Raw genomic sequence first — 26,420 nt, 5'->3', positions numbered from 1 at the left:
TTTAGGCTTAATTTTTCCAGTATTCATACACAATTTTTAACAATCCTGGCTGATTTCCAGGTTTCAAACTGGCTTAGAACATAAACACTAGAAAGGATGGTCAGTATGTGGCTTGGGAGACGGAGAGAGTTGATATAGCTAGAGTTGGGAAGGAGACAAAAAACCTGAATAGATACAAAAAAAACCCAAAATTGGAATTCTGGACTTACTTTAGTGCAGTGTTCCAGAGGTTGTCTAATACCATAAATTATTTTTAATAATGAATTGGAGTCATTAAACAAAGATTAAATTACATTTTCAGGTACCTGCTAAAGAAAGTAGGTAAGTGTGTAATTAATTCTGGAGAGATTTCCATTCAAAGTATGGTAGGTATCCTGTAGTTACCTCATAAACTACCATTCTAAACAGCTCATGCCCTGAAGGTTTTGAATTTTATAAGTTTTTGATGTTATTTTTAAAATGGTGTGCAAATAATTAAACATTGAAGTAATAATAATACTCTTTTCCAATGTTTAATTTAATTAAAACTTAATGAAAAGAGCCTCCAGGGTATTTAAATTTGAGAAAATGAATTTATATTATGCTATATGCCATTGCTGTTGTATTTAAAGAAGTTATGGTAATAATATGTAGTATTTAAAAAGCATAACTGAAATCTGTTCTGTGATGGCCTTTTTTTTTTTTTTTTTTTTTTTTTTGAGAGGAGAGGTGGGGGCAAAGGGAGAAGGAGAGAGAGAATCTTAAGCAGGCTCAGGGCTCAATGTCATGACCTGAGCTGAAATCAAGAGTCCAACACCAAACTGACTGATGCCCCCGTAATGATTGTTTTTTTAAGAAAAGGAATATTTTAAGAGATAATTGCAAACCATGTAATTTGGAAGAGTTTTCTTGCAACGTGAAATGAGATTGGGTTAGTAATAAAACCAATACAGAGCTTTTTTTTTTTTTTTTACATTCTTTTTAAGATTTTATTTATTTATTTGACAGAGAGAGCATGTGTGCACAAGCAGAGGGAGCAGTAGGGAGAGGGAGAGGGAGAAGCAGGCTCTCTGCTGAGCAGAGAGCCCGATGTGGGACTCAATCCCAGGATCCTGGAATCATGACCTGAGCCGAAGGCAGACACTTAACCATCTGAGCCGCCCAGTGCCCCTGTTTTTTTTGCATTCTTGATGAGTAATGTAAAAACAAAAAACAAAACAAAACAAAAATATTTGTGAGTGTGTGTGTGTGTGTGTGTGTGTGTATGAACATGGAAGAAGATACGTTTATTGGGTAGGTGGCATGAAAACTGAGAATAGGATTTGTTAGGTGAGCTTAAAAAATACATACATAACTTACTGTTCGCTGTTTTTATATATACCCCCCCTTTTACTAGACTGAAGAAAAAGATTAAAAAAAAAAGATTTATTTATTTAAGAGTGAGAGCACGAGTGGAGGAGGGGCAAAGGGAGGAATCTCAAGCAGGCTTCCCACTGGGCATTGGGCATGGAGCCCCATGGGGCTTAATCTTACCCCTCCCATCCCCGACAAGATAATGACTTGAGCTGAAATCACAAGTTGGATGCTTAACCGACTGAGCCACCCAGGTGCCCAGAAAAAGATATTTTTTAAAGTGTAATTTTGTCCTTAACTATTTAGACTAGGAAGGTGTTCCCTTATATCAGGGATAGAGTATTTAGATTAGGTGGTAAGGAGGTAAACTTCTGTAGGATCTAGTTTGTTATGGTCAGTTTGTTTTGAATGGAGAGCAGTGTTATATCTCCCAGTTTAATTAATATTATTCATAATATGTGATTTCAGTTCATCTTTAGTTGTATCCAAAAACCGAATCTACTTTTAGGATGAATGTTTTGGTACTCTTGAGATTTGAATAGTGAGAGTTGTGACAACTCCTCGTAACAAATCGCTTTCTTGTTGTTTCTTATTAGTCAAGGATTATTGGGAAGTATTATCCTTTTTGGTATTTTAACCTGGGGAAGTGGTGGAGAACAACTTTTTTTTAAACTTTGGAGTAACTTTAAAGTAGTCTTTTCTTAACCTGAAGGACAGAGGAAAACTAGTTCTTAAAACTTACAGGGGAAGGGATGAGCTTTAGGAAGGAATACTGTCTGCAGTAATATACGATTTGTTCCTTTATGGTCATTCTCAACTTCTTATCTGTGACATTGAAGATTTTATCTGTGAGGTTCTTAAAATGAAGTCCTCTATGGTGGGAAGCAACAGGGAGATTTTTCCAGATTTTTTTTTATTATGGTAAAAAGCACATAACATTAAATTTACCATCTTGACATATTTAAGGGTACAGTTCTCTAGTGTTTAAGTATACTCACACTGTTACGCAACAAATGTCTAGAACTTTTCATCTTACAAAACTGAAATTCTATATCCATTTCCCCTTTCCACTTCCCAGCTCTTACAACCACCTTTCTACTTTGTTTCTGTAATTTTGACTACTTTGGATACTTCATATTAGAAGAATCATACAACACTTGTTCTTTTGTGAATGACTTATTTAACTTAGCATATAATGTTTTCAAATTTCATCCATGTTGTAGCATGTAACGGGATTTCCTTCTTTTTTTAAGGCTGTACAATATTCCACAATGTTATATATACACAGCATTTTCTTTATCCTACCCAGATTTTAAGTCACATTAATTTGATTTAATCAAACTGCGGTTAAAGTTACATATTCATATGTTGGGAGGCTAACTTAAGCTGCTGTTCCTGGGAACTAACCCTGGTAGAGAACCGATTTTTAGCAGTATTTGCAGTATGTTTCGCATAATTCTTTGTCTTATGTCCTGGCTCTATCCATCTTTTAATTATGTGCCTTCTAACTTCTTCAAACTATTAACCTTGTTTTCTTATGTAGAAGGTAAGAATATATATTAAGTGCTTACAAGTAAATTTAAAAAAAATTTTTAAATTAACGTATAATGTATTATTTGCCCTAGGGGTACAGGACTGTGAATCGTCAGGCTTACACACTTCACAGCACTCACCATAGCACATACCCTCCCCAACATGCATAACCCAGCCACCCTCTCCATACCCCTTTCCCCCTGGCAACCCTCGGTTTGTTTTGTGAGATTAAGAGTCTCTTATGGTTTGTCTCCCTCCTGATCTCATCTTGTTTCATTTTTTCCTTCCCTACCCCCTAAGCCCCCGACTTTGCCTCTCAGATTCCTCATATCAGGGAGATCATATGATAATTGTCTTTCTCTTATTGACTTATTTTGTTCAGCATAGTATCCTCTAGTTCCATCCATGTCATTGCAAATTGCTAGATTTTAGCTGATGACTGCATAGTATTCCATTATATATATATATATATACCACATCTTCTTTATCCATTCGTCTGTTTTTTTTTTTTTTAAAGATTTTATTTATTTGACAGAGATCACAGATAGGCAGAGAAGCAGGCAGAGAGAGAGGGAGAGAGAGAGAGGAGGAAGCAGGCTTCCTGCTGAGCAGAGATGTGGGGCTCCATCCCAGGACCCTGGGATCATGACCTGAGCTGAAGGCAGAGGCTTTAACCCACTGGGCCACCCAGGCGCCCCTATCCATTCATGTGTTGATGGACATCTAAGTTCTTTCCATAGTTCTGACGAGTAAATCTTAAGTGCTGGTTGTTATCATTATCATCTGATAGAACACTACTCCCTTAACAGAGACTTAAAATTAATATTTTATTACAGAGTATTAATTTTAAGTCATGTGACCTTTTTCTTATAAATTTGTGGTATGGCTGTAAAATGAGGTCTTCTATAAGGTATATTAGAAAAATCAGTTATTTCTAGTTGTGTTTACATCCATGTGTGTATATTCTGTAAAAGGTTGTATTTTCTAGATTTACTAGGATGAATAATCCTGTTGTATAATCTCCAATTGGGTAGAAAAGCTTTGAAGATAATTTGGAAAACTGCTATAAAAAAGTAGAAGGGAGACTTTAAAAAAGATCAGTTGAGATGAAATTAAAGATTAATTTTAAATAGGGGGAAGGGAGCAGTCATAGAAGAATAACAATCCAAATCTGGGGAGATACGGTTTGTGGGAAAGAGATTGTTTCCTGTACATATACTTTGTTTAAAATAGGTAAAGGAATAAAATTTGGTTTTATAACTATCCCCTAAAGTGTTAACTTCTTTTGATTATGCTAACGAAGTTGTATTTATAAGAATGCATGTCTATAATTGAAAACTATCTCCTTGAAAGAAAAATAGGAAAAAAAAGGCTTGGTAGCTCTGACATGTCCTTAGGAATTTGAATAGTTATGAATGTGAAAATCTATTTAAAAGTAATATATGAGATCTTGTAGGATTATCCTGTAATTCTGTTTAGGTGATTTTTTTTTTAATGGCAGGTGAAACTGATTAAAGGGAAAATGTAAAATAAACTTTAGAATCAAATGAAGTAATTTCATCAGGGCTTAAAAAATTGAAGGCAGAGAATATGAAAGCCTTTGATAAGACCAACAAAATCCTAATGATATGCTATTGATAAAGGAGAATATCTCATTTTATCAACAGTACTATAATTCATATTTACCTAGTGTTAGTTATTTAAATTAAATATGCATATTCCAGACTTGATAAGCCAGTTAAGAATGTATTTTAAATATTCTATTAGCTCTATTGATAAAAAATTAGCCACTTAGTCTCAGGAGGAAGCATTTAGCGTTTTCTGGTAATATTTTTAATAGAAATCTAGGCATGCCCTGAGTTATTAATGCTTAACTAATATTGATTATACAGATTACTGTTGGTGCCTTCATTAATTCCACGTCAGCTGTGTTTGTGTTACATATGCTAAGCCTGCTCATTCCCTCACTTTTTACATGCTTTTAGCACGCTGCTGCATATTGCTGTTTATATATGCTTGAGTTAGATGGATTTAATATTCTGGTTTTAACTGAGTAACCTTCATAGTGGACTTTAATATCCATGTAAAGAAACCATGGATTGACTAGAAAAAAAAAATGGAAGTATCACCAAACAACAAGAAAATGGCAGAGTAATCACTTTCTGTCTGGTTTTGATAACATTGAATCTTGCCCTAAATACTTTGTTGTGGCATATTACCTAATATTCATCTATTGTAATTTATAATCAATTAAAATTGTTTATCTTCTATTGTATTTGTGTTTCACAATATTTTATAATCAGAGTGTACATGCTTAATTAATATTAGTGGGATACATGTTCACAGCTTTACTAATAGTGCTGTACAGTCAGAAAGATTTGGAGACCACTGGCTGGCTTTATCTTCCTAATACACAAAAGCAGCCAGACTCTTTAAAGTTAACAGTGTTATTTAGTGGTGGCTGTGGGAAGTTAGTTTCATCTAAACCCTTGTTATACTTCTGTACCCCAGGAGATTTTGCTTCTATCACATTCTTTCTCCTTTTTTGGTATTTCTGTACTTAAAGTGTATTAATAACATTTTCATCTGTATCATTCTTTCACTTTTGTGTTTGTCAATAGGGTATGCAAGAAAATTAGTCTGTGTAACCATATCACGTGTGTGTGTATCTGTGTTGTGTGTATTTCATCGTTTAAAGTCCCGTTTTCTCTCTTTTCCTTCAAGTCTTGCCCAGATACATAGGTAATTTTTTTTCATTTCTGTATCCCTTTGTTTTATTAGGGTAGGCCTTGAAAACAACCATAATCATGAGATAGTACTGTCATATACCAGGCCAGATGAAAAGGAAATTTAAACATTTTGAGGTAGAGAGTAAATATAATTAAAAAATACTGTTTATAAAAGTTCTTAAATGTGTATGCAAATCTATTCTATATGCATTGCTTAAATTTTTTTGCATTTAAACTTGGCTTTCCTTATGTACCCAAAGTCATATTTAAATAAGCATACTCATTTTTTGTATTGCTGGTGTACTTATACATGTATTGCCGCTAGACGTGTTAAATCTGCCTTTGTTGGCTAGCTTAGGAATTTCAGTGACATTTTTATAATGCTTGCTTTCCCAAAATAACTCTTAGGAAGTGTTGTATATACGTGTTTCCAATTCACCTTCCTTTTTTTTTTTTTTTTTTTTTTTAAAGATTTTATTTATTTGAGAGAGACAATGAGGGAGAGCATGAGAGGGGGAAGGGCAGAGGGAGAAGCAGACCCCCTGCTGAGCAGGGAGGCCCATTGCGGGGCTTGATCCTAGAACTCCAGGATCATGACCTGAGCTGAAGGCTCACTCAACCAACTGAGCGACCCAGGCGCCCCTCATCTTCCATTCTTTTGGATCTACTCTAGGCAGGGCTGTGTCCTAACTTCTTTGCTGCAACAGCTTTTGTCAAGGTCACTTGTGATTACTACATTTTTATACCCAAAGTCATTTCTTAGTCTTCATTTTACTTGACTTTTTCAAGCATTGACACCTCTGATTATGTTATTTCTTGAAATGATTGCATCCCTTGCTTTTGAACACTAATTTCCTCCTGTCTCACTGGCTGGTTCTTCTTAATCTCTTCTACTTCTTAACTTTGAAGTACCCTAGAGTTTCCTCCTATCTGTACTCTATTCCAGGTCACTCTCAATAACCAAGTATATATGCTGATGATGTCCAAATTTATAATTCTGGGCCATACTTTTACCTGAACTTCAGATCCATCAACTGCCTGAGTAGTATCATCATTTGGTTATGTCTTCGGCACCTCATAACTTTTGTATTAAAAAATGGGACCCTGATTGGCACTCCTCTCCCACAATCTTTTCTACTTCTAGTCTACCCTGTTTCAGTGAATGACACAGGAAAAAACCCTTAGAATCGTCTTTAATTCCTTTCTTGTTGTCACACCTCACAAAAAACCCTGTTACTAAACCTGTTAGCAATGTCTTTGGCTCTGCCTACAAAATACATACTTTCTCTGACCAGTCCTTACTACTTCCTCATTAATGCCTTAGTTTTAAGCCACTATCATTTTTTGCTTTGGTAATTATATAGTAGCTTCCTAATTTAATTAGTCTCTCTACTTCTGCCTTTGCCTCCCAAAAGTTTCTTCAGTGCAGTAGCTAGAGTGATCATGAATTTATTTTAATAAAAATATAATTTAAAATATATTACCTTTCAACTCTTAATCCCTTGGTGGCTTCCCTCACTCTAAATGAAATGTAAAGTCCTTATAACAGCCTGTGAGGTAATATACAATATGTAACATCATATATAATCTTATCTCCCCCGTATTTTTACCTTTGTGATCTTACCACTTAAATTGTACTTTATCCATAGTCATTTCATTCTAGGCACACAAGCTTCTTTGCTTTTCCCTGAATATACCAAGCATACATCCAGCTTGCTTTTCCTTCTACCCAGAATACTTTCCTCCACCTTGATCCTTTGCCTCTAGGCAGTTTTCTCTGACTACTCTAAAATAGCTAGTACCTCACTCCTTTTACTTCCTGCCTCTCTCTACCATTTTTTCCGTAACACTATCACCTAAAATACTGTGTCTTTGTTCTGTCTTCTTCCAGCTTAAAAAGGAAACTTGATAAAGGTATGAACATTCTTGGTAACTGTTTTATCCTTAGAACCTACAGTAGTAACTGGTACATTGTCATCATTCACATACTTACTGAGTGAATAACATTATATTCTAAATTTCAATTTATGGACTTTTTGGAGCACACTTTTTTTTTTTTTTAATTAAAAAAATTTTTTTTTCTCACCATTGCACATAACCTTTCCAAATGTCCATCACCCAGCCACTCCATCCCTCCCATCCCCCTCCCCTCCAGCAATCCTCGGTTTGTTTACTGAAATTAAAAGAGTCTCTTATGGTTTTTCTCCCTCTCTGGTTTCATCTTGTTTCATTTTTTCCCCTTCCTTCCACTATGATCCTCTCTTGTTTCTCAAGTTCCTCATATCGGTGAGATCATATGATAATTTTCCTTCTCTGATTGACTGATTTTGCTTAGCATAGTACCCTCTAGTTCCATCCACATCGTTGCAAATGGCAAGATTCCATTTTTTTTTGATGGCTGCATAGTACTCTTTTGTGTGTGTGTGTGTGTGTGTGTGTGTCTGTCTGTCTCTGCGTGCGCACATGCGCACGCACACGCGCACGCACACTCCATCATCTTTATCCATTCATCTGTTGATGGACATCTAGGCTCTTTCCATAATTTGGCTATTGTGGACATTGCTGCTATAAACATTTGGGTGCATGTGTCCCTTTGGATCACTATATTTGTGTCTTTAGGGTAAATACTCAGTATGGAGCACACTCATCTTAAGGGTTTTGTTTTGTTTTAAATTCCTATGTTGGGGGAAGGTGTTAAAATTGATTATATAGGAGCTAAAGATGAAGCCACAACAAAAGAAGTTGACTGATCCAGAATTCCTAAGTAATCTCTTATAGATCACGTTAAAAAATTATTTAGGGGGCGCCTGGGTGGCTCAGTGGGTTAAGCTGCTGCCTTCGGCTCGGGTCATGATCTCAGGGTCCTGGGATCGAGCCCTGCATTGGGCTCTCTGCTCAGCAGGGAGCCTGCTTCTTCCTCTCTGCTCAGCAGGGAGCCTGCTTCCTCCTCTCTCTCTGCCTGCCTCTCTGCCTGCTTGTGATCTCTCTGTCAAATAAATAAATAAAATCTTAAAAAAAAAATTATTTAGAATGGGGGCTCCTGGGTGGCTCAATGGGTTAAACTAAAGCCTCTGCCTTCAGCTCAGGTCATGATCCCAGGGTCCTGGGATCGAGCCCTGCATTGGGCTCTCTGCTCAGCAGGGAGCCTGCTTCTTCCTCTCTGCTCAGCAGGGAGCCTGCTTCCTCCTCCTCTCTCTCTCTCTCTGCCTGCCTCTCTGTCTACTTGTGATCTCTTTCTGTCAAATAAATAAATCTTTAAAAAAATATTTAGAAAGTACTTATTGATGTGTAATTGAATATGCGTATATTGAGTATGTAAAATCATATGTGTATAAGTTGATGAATTTCCATGAAATGAACACTTAGGAACAATTACCACCCAAATCAAGAGAATACGATACTACCAACAACCCAGCAGTCTCCCTGTACCCAGTCATTACCCCTTTTGAAAGGTAGGCAGTCACCATACAATAGTTTTACCTGTTGTTTTGAGCTTTATATAAATGGAATTTTGAGAGAGAAAGCATGTGCATGTGAGCCTTTTGTTTAAAATTATATTTGTGACATTCATTTCTGTTGCATATAGGTTATTAATTTTCATTGTTTTAACATTTTGTTGTATGAATGAATATATTATTTATTTTCCATTCCAATACTAGGGGATATTGGAATTGTTTCATTTTAGGGTGAATTTTACTTTTGGTGTCATGTGTACGTTTTTGTTGGAGTAAAATTGCTTGAGAATCAGAGTATAGATAGATTTAGAAAATATGGTCAAAAGATTTTCCAAAGTTATACTGATTTACACACCCACCACTAGTGTGGGAGAGTTTCAGTTCCACTGCTTTTCCAGCATTTGGCCTGGACTGTTTTGAATTTTAGGTGTCTTGGTGGTATGTAGGATATCTCATTGTGATATTTTTTATTTTCCTGATACCTAATAATAATAGGAACCATTTCATATTTGTGTGGGCCCTTTTAATGGATTATTATTTCCCCTTCCTCTGAGTCTTTATAAATTGTTGATTTCTAAGAAAAGTAGGTACCACATGTAGGACATTAGTAGAGCACAGTAAAAAATATATTCCTAACATTTACACTAAGATATTGAGGAAGATGTAACCTTGACCACCTAGTACTAGAGACTTATTTTTAAGGTGTCTGTAATTCACCTGGTATGCAGTTGGCAAAGGGGAATTATTTTGGATTTATCGGATTAATTAATATTATCATTAAGATTCTAAAATACCCCAGATTGTGTATGAGCAAGTGAAGTGATTAAAAATTGGTGTAACGGTTCTTGGGCAATTAATCTACTATTTTTAGTGAGCACTTTGTGGTCTTGTCCCCATGAAATGACTCTTAATCTTATAAAAATCTTCTCTTTATGTATTATTTGCAGATAGAAGGAACATAGAAAAGTAGAGGGCAAAGTCTTTCCAAGTAGATTATTACCTATATTGGAAGTTCCAGGTAGATTATTACCTATATTGGAAGTTCCTCCTTAGAGAAGATTTATTTATTTAGTTAGATTGTATTTTCTGAGCACCTTGGAGTGAAGCATTCATTATCTAAAGGGATGTATATATGAGCCAATAAATATAACTCTACATATATAAGGGAGATGGTATTTGAACTAGCCTTGAAGAATAAATGGAGGTTAGTTAGGGAAAAAAAAAGGAAAGAACTAGAAAACAGTCTAGGCAAGACACACACACTTAAGAGTGACATTGAGAAAGGGCATATATTTTGAAAATGATGAGAATTTTATTGTTTTTAATACTGAAGTTGGAAGAGCTGGTTGAAGCCAGATTGAGAACATTCTTAAATACCAAGTTAATGAGTTTGGTCTTTATACTGTAGAAAATAGAGAATTAGTATAAATATGGTTATTAGGGAAGTGATGCCATTAGATTTTTATTTAGGAAGAAAATTCTAGAAATTGTGGAGAAGATGAATTGACAAAAGAGGGAGACCAGAGGCTGGGAATGGACTGACAGGAGTCCCCTAGAGTTGACTGAGCAATTAGGTGGCTTGTAATGCTGTAAAACTAAGGGGATGCAAGGAGAAAGTTTGTTGGGTGCATCAGATGTGTTCAATTTGTATGTTAAGTTTTATGTGCCTAGGTTGTATTTGGAGTCAGTAGAAAGAAAACTAAACTGTGAATATTCATGTCCATGACACATTGTTTAAATATATTTTGTAGATTCTAGTAAGAGAATTAGCAAAAGGAAAGGAATCAGTCAAGTTGTATTTCATTCTTGCCCTCTCTTATCAGTTGCTTTTTTTGTTTTCTTTAGGTCTGTAAATCTTTTCTTCTCTCTAGACTCCTTTATCCCTTCTTGATATTAATATTTTATCCTCCTTTACCTGCTGTCTTGTCACAATAATGTCAGACAAGCAGCTTTAAAAACATCTGAAGGGCACCTGGGTGGCTCAGTGGGTTAAAGCCTCTGCCTTGGCTCAGGTCATGATCCCAGGGTCCTGGGATCAAGCCCCGAATCGGGCTCTCTGCTCAGCAGGAAGCCTGCTTCCCTCTTTCTCTCTGCCTGCCTCTCTGCCTACTTATGACCTCTCTTTGTCAAATAAATCTTTAAAAAAAAAAAAATCTGATAAAATTCCTCATTTTTATGGACTTCATACTTACGCAACTTTGGATATGTGATATCCGTATACTATGTCTTTTTATTTAACTCATAAAGCTAGTGTACTATGCAGTATTTATGCAAGTACTTAACTATTTTGTCATAGTGATGCAAATGGATACCTGATTTTAAAGGAACAGATGCCGGTACTCATTTATTTTGTGTATTTGGAGGAATTTTATACATAGTCAAATTCTTCATCCTTTCACTGAGGAAAGAGAAACCAGTTTTCCCCTAATTTCCAGTTGTCGAAATCTGTCTGGGTCTGGAGTCTAACACAGTTCATGGCACATAGTAGCTAATTATTTACTGGACGAATGAATGTGCTTGTATCTTACCTCATGTAATAGAGGAAATTGTGGCTGTGCTCCATCAGTTAAACCTGTAAGTGCTGTGGCTTATCATCCCCCTCCTCACATTTTAGGGACTTCAGTCCCGTATGTTCGACCTGTTTGTCGTCTGTAATGGATCTTTCTTATAAGCATTTAAACATGGTCAGGTTTTTCCTGTCTTTAAAAACAAAACACTCCTCCCCATAACTCTCCTTTTTGGTCCCATTAAGCTACTGCCATGTTTTTGTCTCTCAAATCAGACTTCTTGAAAAACTTATCTATACTTATTATTAAACACTTTCTCACTTCTTGCCCATGTTCTTAGTTTAGTTTCTTCATTTATCTGCAGTATTTTATGTTGACTACTTTCTTCCTTGAAATACATTCTTTCCTTTCTTTGATGTAGCACATTTTCCTGGATACTAATTTCCTTTTTGCAGGTTCTTCCTCTTCTACCTGTTCCTTAAATGTTTGTCTTCCTCATAAGCTACTTTCTTTTCTCATCCTATTAATAGTAGTGGAGTGATCTCACCTACTTCTTTGGATGGACTCCATCATAGTATCTATACTGAGAAATTTTTTTTTAAGATTTTTGTTTATTTTAGAGAGAGCAAGTGTGTACAAGTAGGGGAAGGGCAGAGAGAGAAGGGGAAAGAGAATCTCCAGCAGACTCCCCACTGAGCGGGGAATCTGATGCAGGACTGTCTCTTGATCCTAAGATCATGACCTGAGCCAGAACTATAAGGACTGAGCCACCCAGTGTCCCTATACTGATAATTTTTATATCTCTAGCCCTTGCCTCTTTTTTTGAGCTCCAGAGTTGTAGGTCCAACTTCTTTACTTGTATGTCTCATAAACAGTTCAGACTCCATGGACTTGAACCTTGAACTCATTAATTTTCCTTTACCTTTACTTGGACCTTCTCCAGTATTCCTGTCTTAGTGAATGGTACCACTATTTACCCTGTTGCCCAGGCCAGACTCCCCTTTCTTCCTACTTTTCTCCCTGATTCTTAGTTGTGGTTATTCTGATAAACTAGTTTTAAACTGTTTGAGGCATTTTCCTGATTGTTGAATATATATTCAGTTTTCATTAGTTTAAATTCAGAAATTTCTAGGCACATTTGGTTTTTTAAGGCTATTTTTGCCCCAATTATTAGTGACTGATACAGATCTAAAATAATAAGTTTTGTTAAGATTTTTAGTTTACAAAAATCAAGATAATCTATAAGAATTTTTTACCAAAGATGGTTATATTCAGTATTTGTTCTAAATCCTGTATTATTTCTTTAAAAAAGTTTTCTGAGATGAAAAAGCTCTAATGTTATCTATCATTATCAATATAAATAAGATGATTGGGTCTGCCGAGAAAATGACGTAACTTGATGCCATGTCCTCTCTTCCTTACCATTGCATCCTCATTTTGTTTCCCAGTCTGGTTTGTAATAAAACTTGAAAATGGAAACCATCTCTCATATTTCTGTCCCCTCTTCACAGTGATATTATGACCATTTTAGATATTTTAGTAATGATTGACTTAATTTAAACCGACTCAAATGAATGACCCCTGCTTTTGCATTCACATAGTATCTATATAGATAGGGATAATTAATTAATACAGGTTATGAAAAAGAGGTTTAAGGCATTAGAATCTGTTCTAATCTGAATTGACTGTTGGATTTATTGACTAGTTGATTTATTATTGAAGTTTCAGAATTGATTCAGCTTCCTCAAAAAAAAGTTACTCGTTTTTCTTACTCTTTTAAGAAGCAAGCTCACATGCTGGCTTTATTCCCTTTTTTGGCTGAATTATTTGATATTTAGAATAAAATAGAAATAGTTTTAAAAGAATAAGTCACAATAAGGACCAATGGTTATATTCCACAACGGGAGTTTTGACTTTTTACCTAGTATTCACTTTACCTTTGAGAAGCTCAGATCTCATGGTTTTTGGGCCAGTGGGCTGCTTCTCATCTGTATTTGCTTTTTTCTTTAGATATTAGGATCAAGGAAGAAGAACCTGATCCTGAAGAGTGGCAGCTCAGTGGCGATTCTACATTGAATACCAATGATCTAACACACTTAAGAGTACAGGTGGTAGATGAAGAAGGGGACCAACAACATCAAGAAGGAAAAAGACTTCGGAGGGTAGCTTGCACCTGTCCCAACTGTAAAGAAGGTGGTGGGAGGTATGCACACATGAAACATACCTTTTTTTTTTTTTTTTTTTTTTTAAGTCTGCTAATAACATCACCCTAATTTTTGAAATACTGCATGCTATATCACTTAATTATGGGAAATTACTCATTACACGATCATTTTGTGTGTATGTCTGTATGAGTGTGGCAGAGTTAGGACAAATATATGATAGAATTATCAGATCTAAATGCCTTTTTAAAAACTTAAGTTATTTAATTTGCCTTAAAAAAAAGTAGCAGATGCCATTTAATAGGCCCATATCAGAAATTAGCCAGTTTGCAAAACAGTAATGAGATTTGCCTAAATACAGATAAAGTTGATTTTTAGCTTGAGAATAGCAGTTATGTAAAAATAAGAAGTTCAGAAATAGTTGATAAGCATAAACATTTTCTATTTTCAACAGAAATGAATAATAAGCCTAATGATGGAATTTTTTTAAAAAGTGGCACTGTAGTATTTCAATTCAGTGCTTTAAAAAAAATGAACGTTAAGACAGAATAACATGATGGGAAAAACTAAAAATAGATCACTGATTATATTAAATGTAGATGGATTAAGCTTAATAATTAAGAACGTGAAACTCAGATCATATCTAAAAAAACAAAATCCAGCTTTAATGTTGATTATAAGGAACATCTCAAATAAATTGGCACAGGAATGTTGAAGATAAAGGGATGGAAAAAGCTATATTAGGCAAATGTTAACAAGAAAACTTGGATAGCACTGTTACTATTAGGCAATGAAGGATTAAGGTGAAAATAGTCAAATGAATAAATAAGGGTAGGCTTCTTAATAATAACAAAGTTTTCACCATAACTTTGAAATACATAAAGCAGAAACTTACAAACTGTTGTAAAGACATGGAGATCAAATCCCTAGTCATAGTGAAAAACCTTAATATCTCTCTCTCAGAAGCACTGCTTAAATAGACTATACTATTAATTCAGTTAATGAACTTGATCTATTAGAAATAGCCTTTCTATTTGTCTTTGAGTTGTTGCTATTTGTTGATTTGCACATTGGCCAGTCCATTCGCAGTGATGGTAATAATGACTAATAACTGCTAACATTGGGAGTATTAGAAAGTCTCATAATTGAGGCACAGAGAGATTAAATGACTTTTAAGAGCAACATGCAAGTGGGCTTTGGACCCAGTGTCTTACTCCAGAACCTTAACCACTATACTTATTGCCTCACAAGTGGATTTGCTTCTCTGCATCTGATCCTTAGGTATTTGTATGTACTGGTAATTATTTTAATTGTTTGAAATATTATTTATTCTTTGAAATGTTTTGGTCAGTTTAAATAAGTAAATGTGGAATTTTGGTTAGATGATAACTTTTCTGAAATTTACTCTCATATTTAGAATAATTTTCAAGATAAATAGTTCATGAAAGTCACATCTAATTGAGGGTCAAAGTCTGGCCGGTGTTTTACTTTATTCATTTTATTAAAAATGAAAATCCTTTAGATTGGTTTTTATTAAACTAAAACATGCTCATAAAACTTGAGAAACACAAAATTTTATATTAAAAGAATACCAGATTTCTATCCCACATCAAGAAAACCATTATAACATTTTTTTATATATCTTTCCACACTTTACATATCTTTTAAAGTAGAATCATCTTATTCTTTCTGTTTTACATGTCCGCTCTTGTTTTGAAAATCTTTGTGACCATATTTCCAAGACTGTATAGAGTCTACATCAATTTTTTAATGGCTGTTCTGTTACTGTATGGATGCATAAGAATTAAACATCTTTTTTGAGAGTTTGTTATTGTCATGCCAATCCTGACACGTACATTTTTGCACATTTGCCTGATTACTACATCATTGTAAGTTGGCAGAAATGAAATTGTTGGATCAGAGGGAATTGTCTGCTTTCTATCTGTATCAACTTACACTCCTGCCAGTGGTGTATGAAAGTATCTGCTTTCCCACACCCTTGCCAATAATGGATTTCACATTTTTTAAAACCTTTTAAAGTCTGACAGATGAAAAATAATTCCTCATTATTGTTTCATTTAGTATATTTTTTGTTGCATTGTGAGATTCATTTTTTGGTATGTTATTTTAACATTTTAAAATTTCTTTTGTGAATTATTTGTCTTTTGTTAGTCTGTTAACCAACTTGTGTGTTTAACTGTCATATATGCAGATATTTTTTTCCTAGTTTTACACTGTCTTTCAACTTTGTCAGTGGTTTGCATAATGCATTGTTAACACAAGTAAGAGAAGAGTTTCATCACTTAAATTTTGCAAACTTTGTTTTATGCACAAAATTTTTAGTTGGTCAGTTTTTATGAAATACCTTATAAGGAGACTTAACTTTTTTCTCCCCTAGAACTTTTGTGAGTTTGTTTTTTTTAAAAACTTACTTATTCTAAGCAATCAAAGATGAAGTTCTTAAGAAAAAACTATATTGTTTCTTAGAGCTCATTTGAACAGACTTCAGCTAGCATACATGACAGGCACAATTGTATCATTGGCAGTTGCTGCTTCAAATTAATAGGTGCATAGCATATAGTAAATCTAGCACATTCGAGAGTGTTCTGCAAAGGGGAAATAGGCAGTACTTTAAAAATTTTAGAATATTGGCCTTTTCCCCTCAGCCATATTCTTTATATGTATATATACACATATATATGTGTATGTCTAAATGTATATATGTGTATATATGTATCTGTATGTATGTATAAAGTGGCATCTCCAGAGGACAAAATTTTGTTTACCTTTTTGAGCAAGGTGTAAAATATAATTAGTATATTTTATATTTATGTTATAAAATATTTAAAAATTATATTCGTCTGGTCATTTAACCAATATTTATTAAGCAGAACCAGCCTTCAGAAACCTTTTACTCTAGTGGGAGAGACAATTTTAATAAAGTAAAGTCTAAAGGCATTATTGTTATGTGGGTTTTGTGTGGATTAAACATCAATCCATATTTTAAAAATTTTCTTCTTTGTCAGCATTTCAGTTGATGTCTCATTTCTCCCATCCCAAGCAAAAGAAAGTACTTGATGTACTTACCTTTTCTTAATTCCCATACTGAGAATTAGCTTTATTTATTCTGTGTCACTCTGTCTTGGCATTGTTAAATTACTGAGAACAAGTTTAGGCAGTCAGGAATAGAAACTTAAAATTGTTTTTTCTAGATTGTATGGTAGGTTTTAGTGGTCTGATTATGCAAATCAAGAAGAAAACTTAACAGCCAAATCTTTTATTATCTTTTTATTTGTTGAGAAAATCAGTTCTCTTCCTTTGTATCATATGGCATAAATCCATATCTAGCATACTTAGATTTTCTTGAATAAAATTTCCTTTTTAAATAGAAACTTGGACCTGGGTATTGGGCTTTTCCTTTACATTACATATATTTGTGTGCGTCCCTGTCCCCATTTTTTTTTTCCTTAGATGCCGATCCCATTTTCAAATAGTATTTCTGTTTTCTTATGATTCAATTGAAAATAACTTTCCTGGGAGTTTTGGTTCTTCGAGAACCCAGATTCATTACTGTAATTTGTTATAATCTTGTGCTTTATTAGTGCTCTTAAGCTAAATTTTGCTAAGTTAGTAAAATAGCACTTTTGAGTTTATAAAAGCACATCAATTCACTGAAGTGGTATGCTTAGCATTGAGGCAAGAAGCCATGGGTACAAGAGTGAAGTGAATTGGGTTCTCTGTGAAATTGCTATGGTGAACACAATATGTAAAATTGTTTTGTACACCAATAATCACAAACATTGCTCTTTTTCTTAGGGCTGTTTGAGAATAAAATAAATTTTAAAAGCTAAATTAAATGGAAATACTGGCTTTGGTTAATACTTTGGCAGGTGAGCCAGAAAAACCTGTTTCACTCAACTCAGCTCTTGGAAGAGAGTTGTAGAAATTGGGGGTGGACTGGAGCAGAAACTAGAATTGTGTTAGATTATGACATCCTTGCCCTTAAGACAACAGCATGACTCCTCCTTGTCTTTACTTATGCTATTCCTCTGCCTGGAATGCCTTCCCTCCTTTCTATCTAAATCCTACCCACCTCTTCCACGAAGCCTTCTCTAACTACTGGAGCCCACATTGATGTCTCCCTGTTCAGAACACCTATGGCATCTAACAGCCAGCACTGCACCGTTTAGCACTGTTTGTCCTATGGCAATTTCACATGCTACTGAGTGTGAGTACATTAAAATATAAATGTGGGGAAATATGCATTTTTCCAGTAAAATTTGAAAAACGATAGGTATAATATATAAAGGAGGATTTGCAGGCTTATGGAAAGTTTATAGGCTATACCTAGACTGTGAGGTTGGGGGAGGAGGGGAAGTCGGGGGTCTTAAATGAACCTTTTTTTAATCTCAGAGAAATATTGCAAAGTGTATATGATTTTGACAGTCAGTCTAAAATGCCGTGTTTTATAAACTCATTTATTTTTATTCGGTAAATAGCCTAATTTGTCTTGTTTCGTTTTAGAGCTTGAGTAACGACATTTTCTGTACTTTTTAATACTTACTTGAATATCAGTTCTGGACTCAAAAAAGTTTTCTTCTTGCTTAGGCCAAAATACTTGTGTTCATTCATCTAATAAGCACATATCCCCCAAACCTTGTTCTTGGTATCAAATACTAAAATGTAACAAATGTCAAATTTTGCACTGTGGAGAACTGTATTTTTATTATATCACTGATGTGGAATAAGGGGTATCTTTGCATGGTTAATATGGAGGGAATTTTAATTGTAAAGATAATTTTGATTTATATTTATTTCATACAGTGCTAAGGGAGTTGAGACAATAGCTTTGTCTAGATTTTTTCCTTTGATTTTCCCCCAAGTCAGTGTATACTCAGGGTGTGGCTATACAAATATATGAATAAATATGCTTAAGTCATGTTAAAGTCTGTTTAGGTGCCTATTGTTTTTTTAATTGTACCTGTGATTAGTTATGCAGTCATTTCTTGGTTTTAATTTAATTTAATTTTTTTTAATTTAATTTTGAATTAGCTGACATCATGACTTTGAATAGACCATTTAGTTTCTTCAATCCACATTAATTTAATGTGGATTGGGCCTATGCATCAAGTTTGTGAATGGTTCTGACAGAATAATAGCTTTATTTATAAATTCTTTATGAAATGTCCCTTTAAATTATGTAATTCTTGAGCATATTTACATTTGGACAGCAATCACATTAATTCTGAAGTAAAATTAATATGTAATACTTACATGTTTGAGACATATAAGTTTTTATTAAATTGATTTTTAATAGTCTTGGTTTCTGATTGACCTCATGGTGATGTCTTCTATTTGAAATTCAACACAGGAATATATGATATGGTAATGTTTGTTTGTTATGGTAATGTTTATTTGAATATTTTCATATAAAGATATATTATTCTTTGTGTGTTTTTTAGAGGTACCAATCTTGGGAAAAAGAAGCAACACATTTGTCATATACCAGGATGTGGTAAAGTCTATGGGAAGACCTCACATCTGAGAGCTCATCTGCGTTGGCATTCTGGGGAGCGCCCTTTTGTTTGTAACTGGATGTTCTGTGGTAAAAGATTTACTCGAAGTGATGAATTACAGAGGCACAGAAGAACACACACAGGTTACTAACATTTACTTTTAACAGACAAAAATGGCTATATGCTTATGGCTACATACTGCCTTGAAGGTTTTTTTTAAAAGAGCCTACCTTACTGATCTGGATTTTTTTTTTTTTTTTTTAATAAAGATTTTATATATTTATTTGACAGACTGAGATCACAGGCAGGCAGAGGGGGAAGCAGGCTCCCTGCTGAGCAGAGAGCCCGATGCGGGGCTTGATCCCAGGACCCTGGGATCATGACCTGAGCTGAAGGCAGAGGCTTTAACCCACTGATCCACCCAGGCACCCCATGATCTGGATCTTTTAAAATACGATGAGTTACATCCAGTTTTTATCTTCAGCAACACCAATTTAAAAACAATAATTCCCGGCTCCTGTGTGGCTAATTTGTTAAGCGTCTGCCTTTGTTTGGCTCAGGTCATGATCCCAGGGGTTCTGGCACCAAGCCCCACATCGGGCTCTCTGCTCAGTGTGGAGCCTTCTTTTCCCCCTTCCTCTGCCTGCCACTCCCCTTGCTTGTGCGCTTGCTCTCTCTCTGTATGTCAAATAAATAAAATCTTCTTAAAAAAAAAAAAGAAAGAAGAAAAGAAAAGAAAAAGAAACAGTAATTCCAAATAAGCCAACATGGGGCTTACCTTGTAAAATAACATTTTATTTTATGTGGACTCTGGCTAGCTTTTTCCCCCTTTCTTAGTTCACTTTTTTTGTTTTGCTTTAACATCGTTGAATGTCTTAAGCCACATTTATGTTATTCTTGTTTATTATGTTAACAATTTAAAGATTTATTTATTTCTTTTAGAGAGTAGGAAGGGATAGAGGGAGACAGAGAGAGGGTCTTAAGCAGACTCCTCACTGAGCACAGAGCCAGACTTGGGCTCAATGCAGAGTCAGCTCTAGGGCGGATCTCATGACCCTGAAGTCATGACCTGACCCGAAACCAAGAGTTGTCCACTTAACTGGCTGCACCACTCAGGCGCCCCTCTGCTTTTACTCAACCTTTCTTAAATTCTTCTTCAGCACTACAATAAAGAATAAATCTTTTTTTTTTCTGACAAACTCAGTCATTTCACCTTTTCTCATTTTAATATCTGTGAATTAAGCAAAAAATATTGCATTGAGGAATAACCAAGGTGTTACTGATGGAAAGACTCTCTTTGATTTGTTTTATAAGATATGTGTGTTTATATGAAATGAGCCTAGGGATGACCCAAACTAAACCCCGAGTTAATATATCTTAGAGATAGTTTTCTCCTTCTACCTTGTAATGGTGAAGGTGTTTATCAGTCTATGCTCAACACTGAAGGATTGAAAAATATATACTTACAGTCACTAGAGAGCTTAGAAGGAAGAAGCGTGGTAAAAAGGAAGACAGTATTGGTTTTGAAGTCACCTAGATCTGGATTCAAATCTAGATTCTCTGTTAGATTAGGCAAATACGCTGTCTCTGACTCAGCTTTCACACCTCCTATGTTGTCTTTAAATATATAAAACAACCTGTCAAGTATGTAGTAGTATATATATTACATGTTCTACTTGTTTTATTTTCTGTCTCACTTGTTAGGTAGGTAGATGAGTTTATTAAACTGTTTGAAACTGCAACAAATAATGTAAGAAAGTAGATAAAGTATGCTCAGAGGCAGAGATCATTATTGCTTGGGATAGTAAGGCATTGTTGGGCAGTGGGCTGGGATAGTAGACTTTAAGATGGCCTGATAACAGAATTTTCCTGTGTGGAATTTGATCAGCAGGTTATAGAAAGGAATAATGTAAAAGGAAAAAAAGTCTGATCAAATAAATGTGGGAAACACTTGGTTAAACAGGGTCACTACACGTACCTTCGAGGTAGCACCTCTTAGGACCTTTAATTGAACATTAACAAGACTGGATCTCTAAGTGGGGAGAGATGTAGTGTGCCTAGCATTTCCCAGCCTCCTCTGATTGTTGTGCCATTTTCCATGGAGCATCTTTCAGGATTGATTCCAAGAGAAACTTTGGGAAATACTTTCGCAGAAGAATAGAATAGTATGTGAATAGAAGAGGTAAAAGACCATTTGCCATAAGTGAAAATGAGATTCTATATAGCACATTTCTGTTAATAAGTGGATTGAGCCATATAGAGGGCCTTTTAAGTTAGGCAATAGAGAATTTAAACTATTTAGTTATCTGCAAATTATTGCCATACCACTTAGTATAATGGTGGAATTTTACACCGTAATACAAGTTGGCATTTAAAGATTTGTCTGGCATTGATTTATTGGATTGGAGAGGGAATGACTTAAGGTGTCGTCAGAGCATAGATCAGACATGAAGTCTGGTGAGGACCTACTTAGGGTGGAGGTGCTAGAGCAAGATAGGTAAGAATTTTGAAATAAATTAAGAAAATTTTAAGACTTGTTTATTGAATGATTTCTCTCTGGATTCCCTTTAGATTGGCCTTTTGGTTTCTGTCTTTCAGTAATTCTCTTATGCAGTAGGTCTTTGACTTTTTAATTTAACTTTCAGGCTGTCTTTTGTATTTAAAAAACCTATTTTATTCATGCTGGGGAGTAAATTTAGGCATCAGGGTCCTAAATTAACTTTACTGTCATGATATGTTAGGCTTGCTCTTGACTATTCCAGCTAAAGTCAAGTCATCTAGCCATCTCCATTATTCCTGGGATTACTCATTCTTAATGGACCTCAAGTTTGTGTTTTTGCTTTAATCTATAAGTACTCTGTGTAGTTACTTGAATTCACATTTAAGAGTTGAAGGTTTAGTATCATGGATTTGACATGTTAATATCTTAAATATAGCTTAAAACAGTATACCCTTGGAATGCCTGGGTGGCTGCCTTCACCTCAGGTCATGATCCCAGGTTCTGGGGATCGAGTACTGCAATCAGCCATCCTTGCTCATTAGGAAGCTTACTTCTCCGTCTGCCTGCTCTGCCTGCCCTGCCCCCTGCTTGCATTCTCTCTCTCTGATAAATAAATAAAATCTTAAAAACAAGAACAAAAACAAAAAAATAGTCTACTCTTTAAAGAAGTATGTTACAGATGGTCATTTTTTAGCTGTATGGTATCTTGTAACAGATGTTTCAAAACAAACTATTGGCATATTTGAAATATTAAAGTCTAATCTGAGTATCAGTTTATAATGTTTGAAGATTGCTTTTCATTGAAAAGACAGATTTATTTTGAGGAAAAATAATCTAGGAGAGAAATGTTGAAAAGGCAGCTAACGAAACTAATGCAGTTTTAATTACTCTTCTTCCTGTCCCTAGCTGTCAAGTTAGGTTGGCTTGCTTTCTCAGCAGATGATCAGTCTGTTACCTTTGAATTTAAAAAATTGAGTAACAATTTTTTTTTAACAGGTGAGAAGAAATTTGTTTGTCCAGAATGTTCAAAACGCTTTATGAGAAGTGACCACCTTGCCAAACATATTAAAACACATCAGAATAAAAAAGGTATTCACTCTAGCAGTACAGTGCTGGCATCTGTGGAAGCTGCACGGGATGATACTTTGATTACTGCAGGAGGAACAACACTTATCCTTGCAAATATTCAACAAGGTTCTGTTTCAGGGATAGGAACTGTTAATACTTCCACCACCAGCAATCAAGATATCCTTACCAACACTGAAATACCTTTACAGCTTGTCACAGTTTCTGGAAATGAGACAATGGAGTAAATATTACACAAATACTTATTCATTGTGGTTATTTTTATACAGTAGTGAGAAGAATATTGTTCCTAAGTTCTTAGATATCTTTTTATTGATGTGCAAAAATTTTTGGATTGACAGTAACTTGGTTATACATGACACTGAAATGCCTTACTTTGTATGATATTCCATAGTATATTAAAAATGGTAAAATTGCATGGGTTTTGTAGGTACTTTTGGAATCTAGAAGAAATGAAATTTTACCAAGTTATATAAAGAGAAAATTGAATTTAACAATGCGAATGGTAGTCTAACCAAATGCATCAATCCTGTGTGGTTTAGTGTAAAAATGAGAACATGTTGGTATTTATCTATTGTAAGATAAAAAAAGTTGGTGGGTGAAAGAAATCATGTTATGATAAAAAAAATTTTTGTAATTTTCTTGATGACTGGAATTTTTATTATGCATAACTGACAAATCAAGTTTCCAAGCAAATGTTACATAGTGTAGGCTTTACTTAGCTTATCAATTTGTCATTTTGAAGCTAATTATTTTAATTAGGTTAACTATGTACAATATTTTAAGCATTACTCTTGTAAGATTTTGAAAACTACATTTTAACATGGAACTCTAGGGATAGTCACCTTTTAAATCCTGTTGAAAAGCCATGTTTAAGATTTAATTTGCCAAAATAATGTCTTGTTAATATTCTTTCAATAACGAAGTTGGGCAATATAACCAATGTTTAAAAAAAAAAGTTTAAAATGTATAGGTTGAGGCATTTGGGTGGTAAGAAAATGTTACAGTGAATTATCCCTTTTCTTGAATATTGGAGGACCAAAAAAATAAGGTGTATTGCGTCTTAGCAGTGATTTTTTTATCCAATCTTGTTTCCAAAAACCATATGTCTGCCAGGGCCTTAAAAGCCATCATGTAAATTACCAGTAAAGTATAACATATGCAAACATAACAAAATCACTTCCATAGTGACGATACTCCAACCATATGGATATTAGTCATAGAAAACTAGAGGTTTATGATATTTTTTTAAGTCTCTCTCTCTGTCTCTTTTTTTTTTTTTTTTTTTTGTCTAGGTAGTCAGTCTGCACTTAAATATCAACCATTTTCCTTTTTTGCTTCTTCCCTTTAAATTTATATGTATCCAGTACATTTAATTGAGAAATGTATGTTTTTTATTATGCTGTATTTTCTTTTTATTTTTTAATTATTGTTTATATTTTCAATTATTAAAAAAATGTACAAAATAAAGTTTCATTGCTGGTCTTGTAAGAGCTATACAATTTTCCTAAATGTATACCTATAACTGCAGCAGTTCACCTATTTCAAAAATTTGGAATTCTGTTCATTTGTTATTCTTAAGACCACCTCAAATTTAAAGGCTACCTTATTGTACGTTTAAAGTGTATTATAACAGTGTGGTAGTTAATAAAACACTATTTTTTTTCTTTTGAGTTTGTTGTATTCCTATGCATTTAAAATATTTGCAGTGGTATGGGGTAAGAAAAATCTGGTTTATTTTCTTCATCTTAGCCTTTTGTTCACAGATTCTTGATTTCAAACACTAAAATTATTGTGAGCAGGTATATTTACTTGGAAAGGTAAGAGTAGAGGCACTAGCAAATCACTAATTTTTCACCTGAGAATGATTTAATTATTAAATAAAACTTTCAAAAAGCATCTTTTAACTCAAGTTCACATTGATTCATGTTAATTGTAATAGTGTCATTTTGCAAACCTTGATTTTTGTTTCCCCTTTTAAAGCAGTGCAGAATATTTTGATTTATTAAAAACTTGAATTTACATGACGATTCTTGAAAATGGTAACATGTTTTGGTAAACCATGGCAAGAGCTATTTGAAGGTTATGTTTTGGGTTTGTGTATGTCTAATGATAAAGCAGAGTAAGGGGAAGGGAGAAGTTAACAATAACTATATCTTAGATATTTTAAAATTAAAAGTCCAGTTACTTTGCACATGTGTACAGTGAGGGTAGAGATTAAGATTTCCATTGTCTGTTTTCCAAGCCCAATCTGACACTGTCAGTTATATCTTTGAATGCATGGGACAACTCTAGATACACATAAAAACACAGGCGAAGTTTTCCTAAATATGAGACTTTAGCTTGTGATGTGCAATAGGAAGTATTACTTGAATTATAGAAATTAATGGAATGTACAATTATTTTGAAGTTACAAGGATTCGAATTTGAATCTTTAAACTCCAGATAATATTTAGAACTTTTTCATTATTGAGGATGTGTGAAGAAGATTATGTGAAAGGGTTGCTCACTTGAGCAAAATATCCATTAAGTCAGGAGATTAAAAATCTTTTTAGAGTGTGATAGAAGAGATGTTTTAAAATAATATTGAAATTTTACAGTATATTTATAGAGTGTTTTTGATCCATGAGCTTCCATGCATATTTTATCAGCTCTTAGAGCATGAATACATTGAAGAAAGTAAGTAGTTCTGAAAATTATTTAAGTAAGTTTTTGGATTTTAGAGTGCCCACTAGAAATATGTCAGTGAACTTTGAATCTTTGCCTGAGCAAAAAAACAGTATTCAGCCTCAGCCTAGGTGATTTCAAATATTTCTATTTTTGTAAATAAAGATGCTGAATATATTGATACATTGATTTTTTTCTAGTTACAGAATCCTAGTATTGAGTATATTAATGCAAGGATACACTTTAGTAGGTGCTTCATCAGTTGCTTTGCTTTCATGAAGGCTAGAGTGCATATGCAGTGTACTCACATAAAATTCCTGTTTATCAGAACATACTCATCTAGTAAACTAGATGTCTATACTCTGAATACCTTAAAGAAAATATCACTTAAGATTTCTGTATCTTGAGACTTGATGACTTTGAGAAGTAATTCAGTTAACCAAAGAGCACATAAAACTTTAAAGGAATACACACACCTATTGCAAAAAGTCAGGTGCCCTGTAAGTGACTGGGCAAAACAGTGGAAAAAATGCTTAAGATATTTCAAAGTAGTGAAATGCTTAAATAGTAAAAATATGTGTATGCATAAATTGAAGGCATGTCAAACATAATTCATAGAAAATAATGCTTAGCCAATATTGTTCATGAGAAAATGCTGGGAGCATTGAAAAACATCCACAGGTCTCCCTGCATTCTTGACCTACTAAACTCTGCATTTCTGGGGATGGAGAATATATATGTGTTTTGTAATCACTCGTTAAGTGGTTCTGATAAACACTCCTGAATTAGAATCACTTAAAAAGAGCAAGCATCTTGGTATTTTAATAGTTCAAATCCTAATACTACTCTCATGATCCCAAAGTTTTTGTTTTATTAAATCTTGTATTCAATATTTTTTTTCAAAATTTGTGATTATTATTACTAATAACATTA

At 34.3% G+C, this 26,420-nt stretch overlaps 1 protein-coding gene and 1 long non-coding RNA gene across 2 annotated transcripts in view; one reads left to right on the top strand and one right to left on the bottom strand.

The window, feature by feature from the left end:
* Positions 1 to 20,859, bottom strand: part of LOC125095742 (uncharacterized) — a 28,193-nt gene extending 7,334 nt beyond the window's left edge. Inside the window, exon 1 of the long non-coding RNA XR_007125935.1 lies at positions 20,748 to 20,859. This is a non-coding gene — a long non-coding RNA (uncharacterized LOC125095742). The remainder of the gene's footprint in view (positions 1 to 20,747) is intronic.
* Positions 1 to 24,493, top strand: part of SP3 (Sp3 transcription factor) — a 60,471-nt gene extending 35,978 nt beyond the window's left edge. The window contains exons 5-7 of the mRNA XM_047722191.1: positions 13,567 to 13,759; positions 19,181 to 19,377; positions 22,731 to 24,493. Of these exons, the coding sequence (XP_047578147.1) occupies positions 13,567 to 13,759; positions 19,181 to 19,377; positions 22,731 to 23,047 (707 nt within the window). The 3' untranslated portion in view covers positions 23,048 to 24,493. The remainder of the gene's footprint in view (positions 1 to 13,566; positions 13,760 to 19,180; positions 19,378 to 22,730) is intronic.
* The last annotated feature ends 1,927 nt before the right edge of the window (positions 24,494 to 26,420 follow it).

The sequence above is a fragment of the Lutra lutra genome, chromosome 3 (assembly GCF_902655055.1).
Source record: "Lutra lutra chromosome 3, mLutLut1.2, whole genome shotgun sequence".
Classification (NCBI taxonomy): Eukaryota; Metazoa; Chordata; class Mammalia; order Carnivora; family Mustelidae; genus Lutra; species Lutra lutra.
Note: the sequence above shows the minus strand (reverse complement) of the source record. Positions and strands in the feature narration are given on the sequence as shown.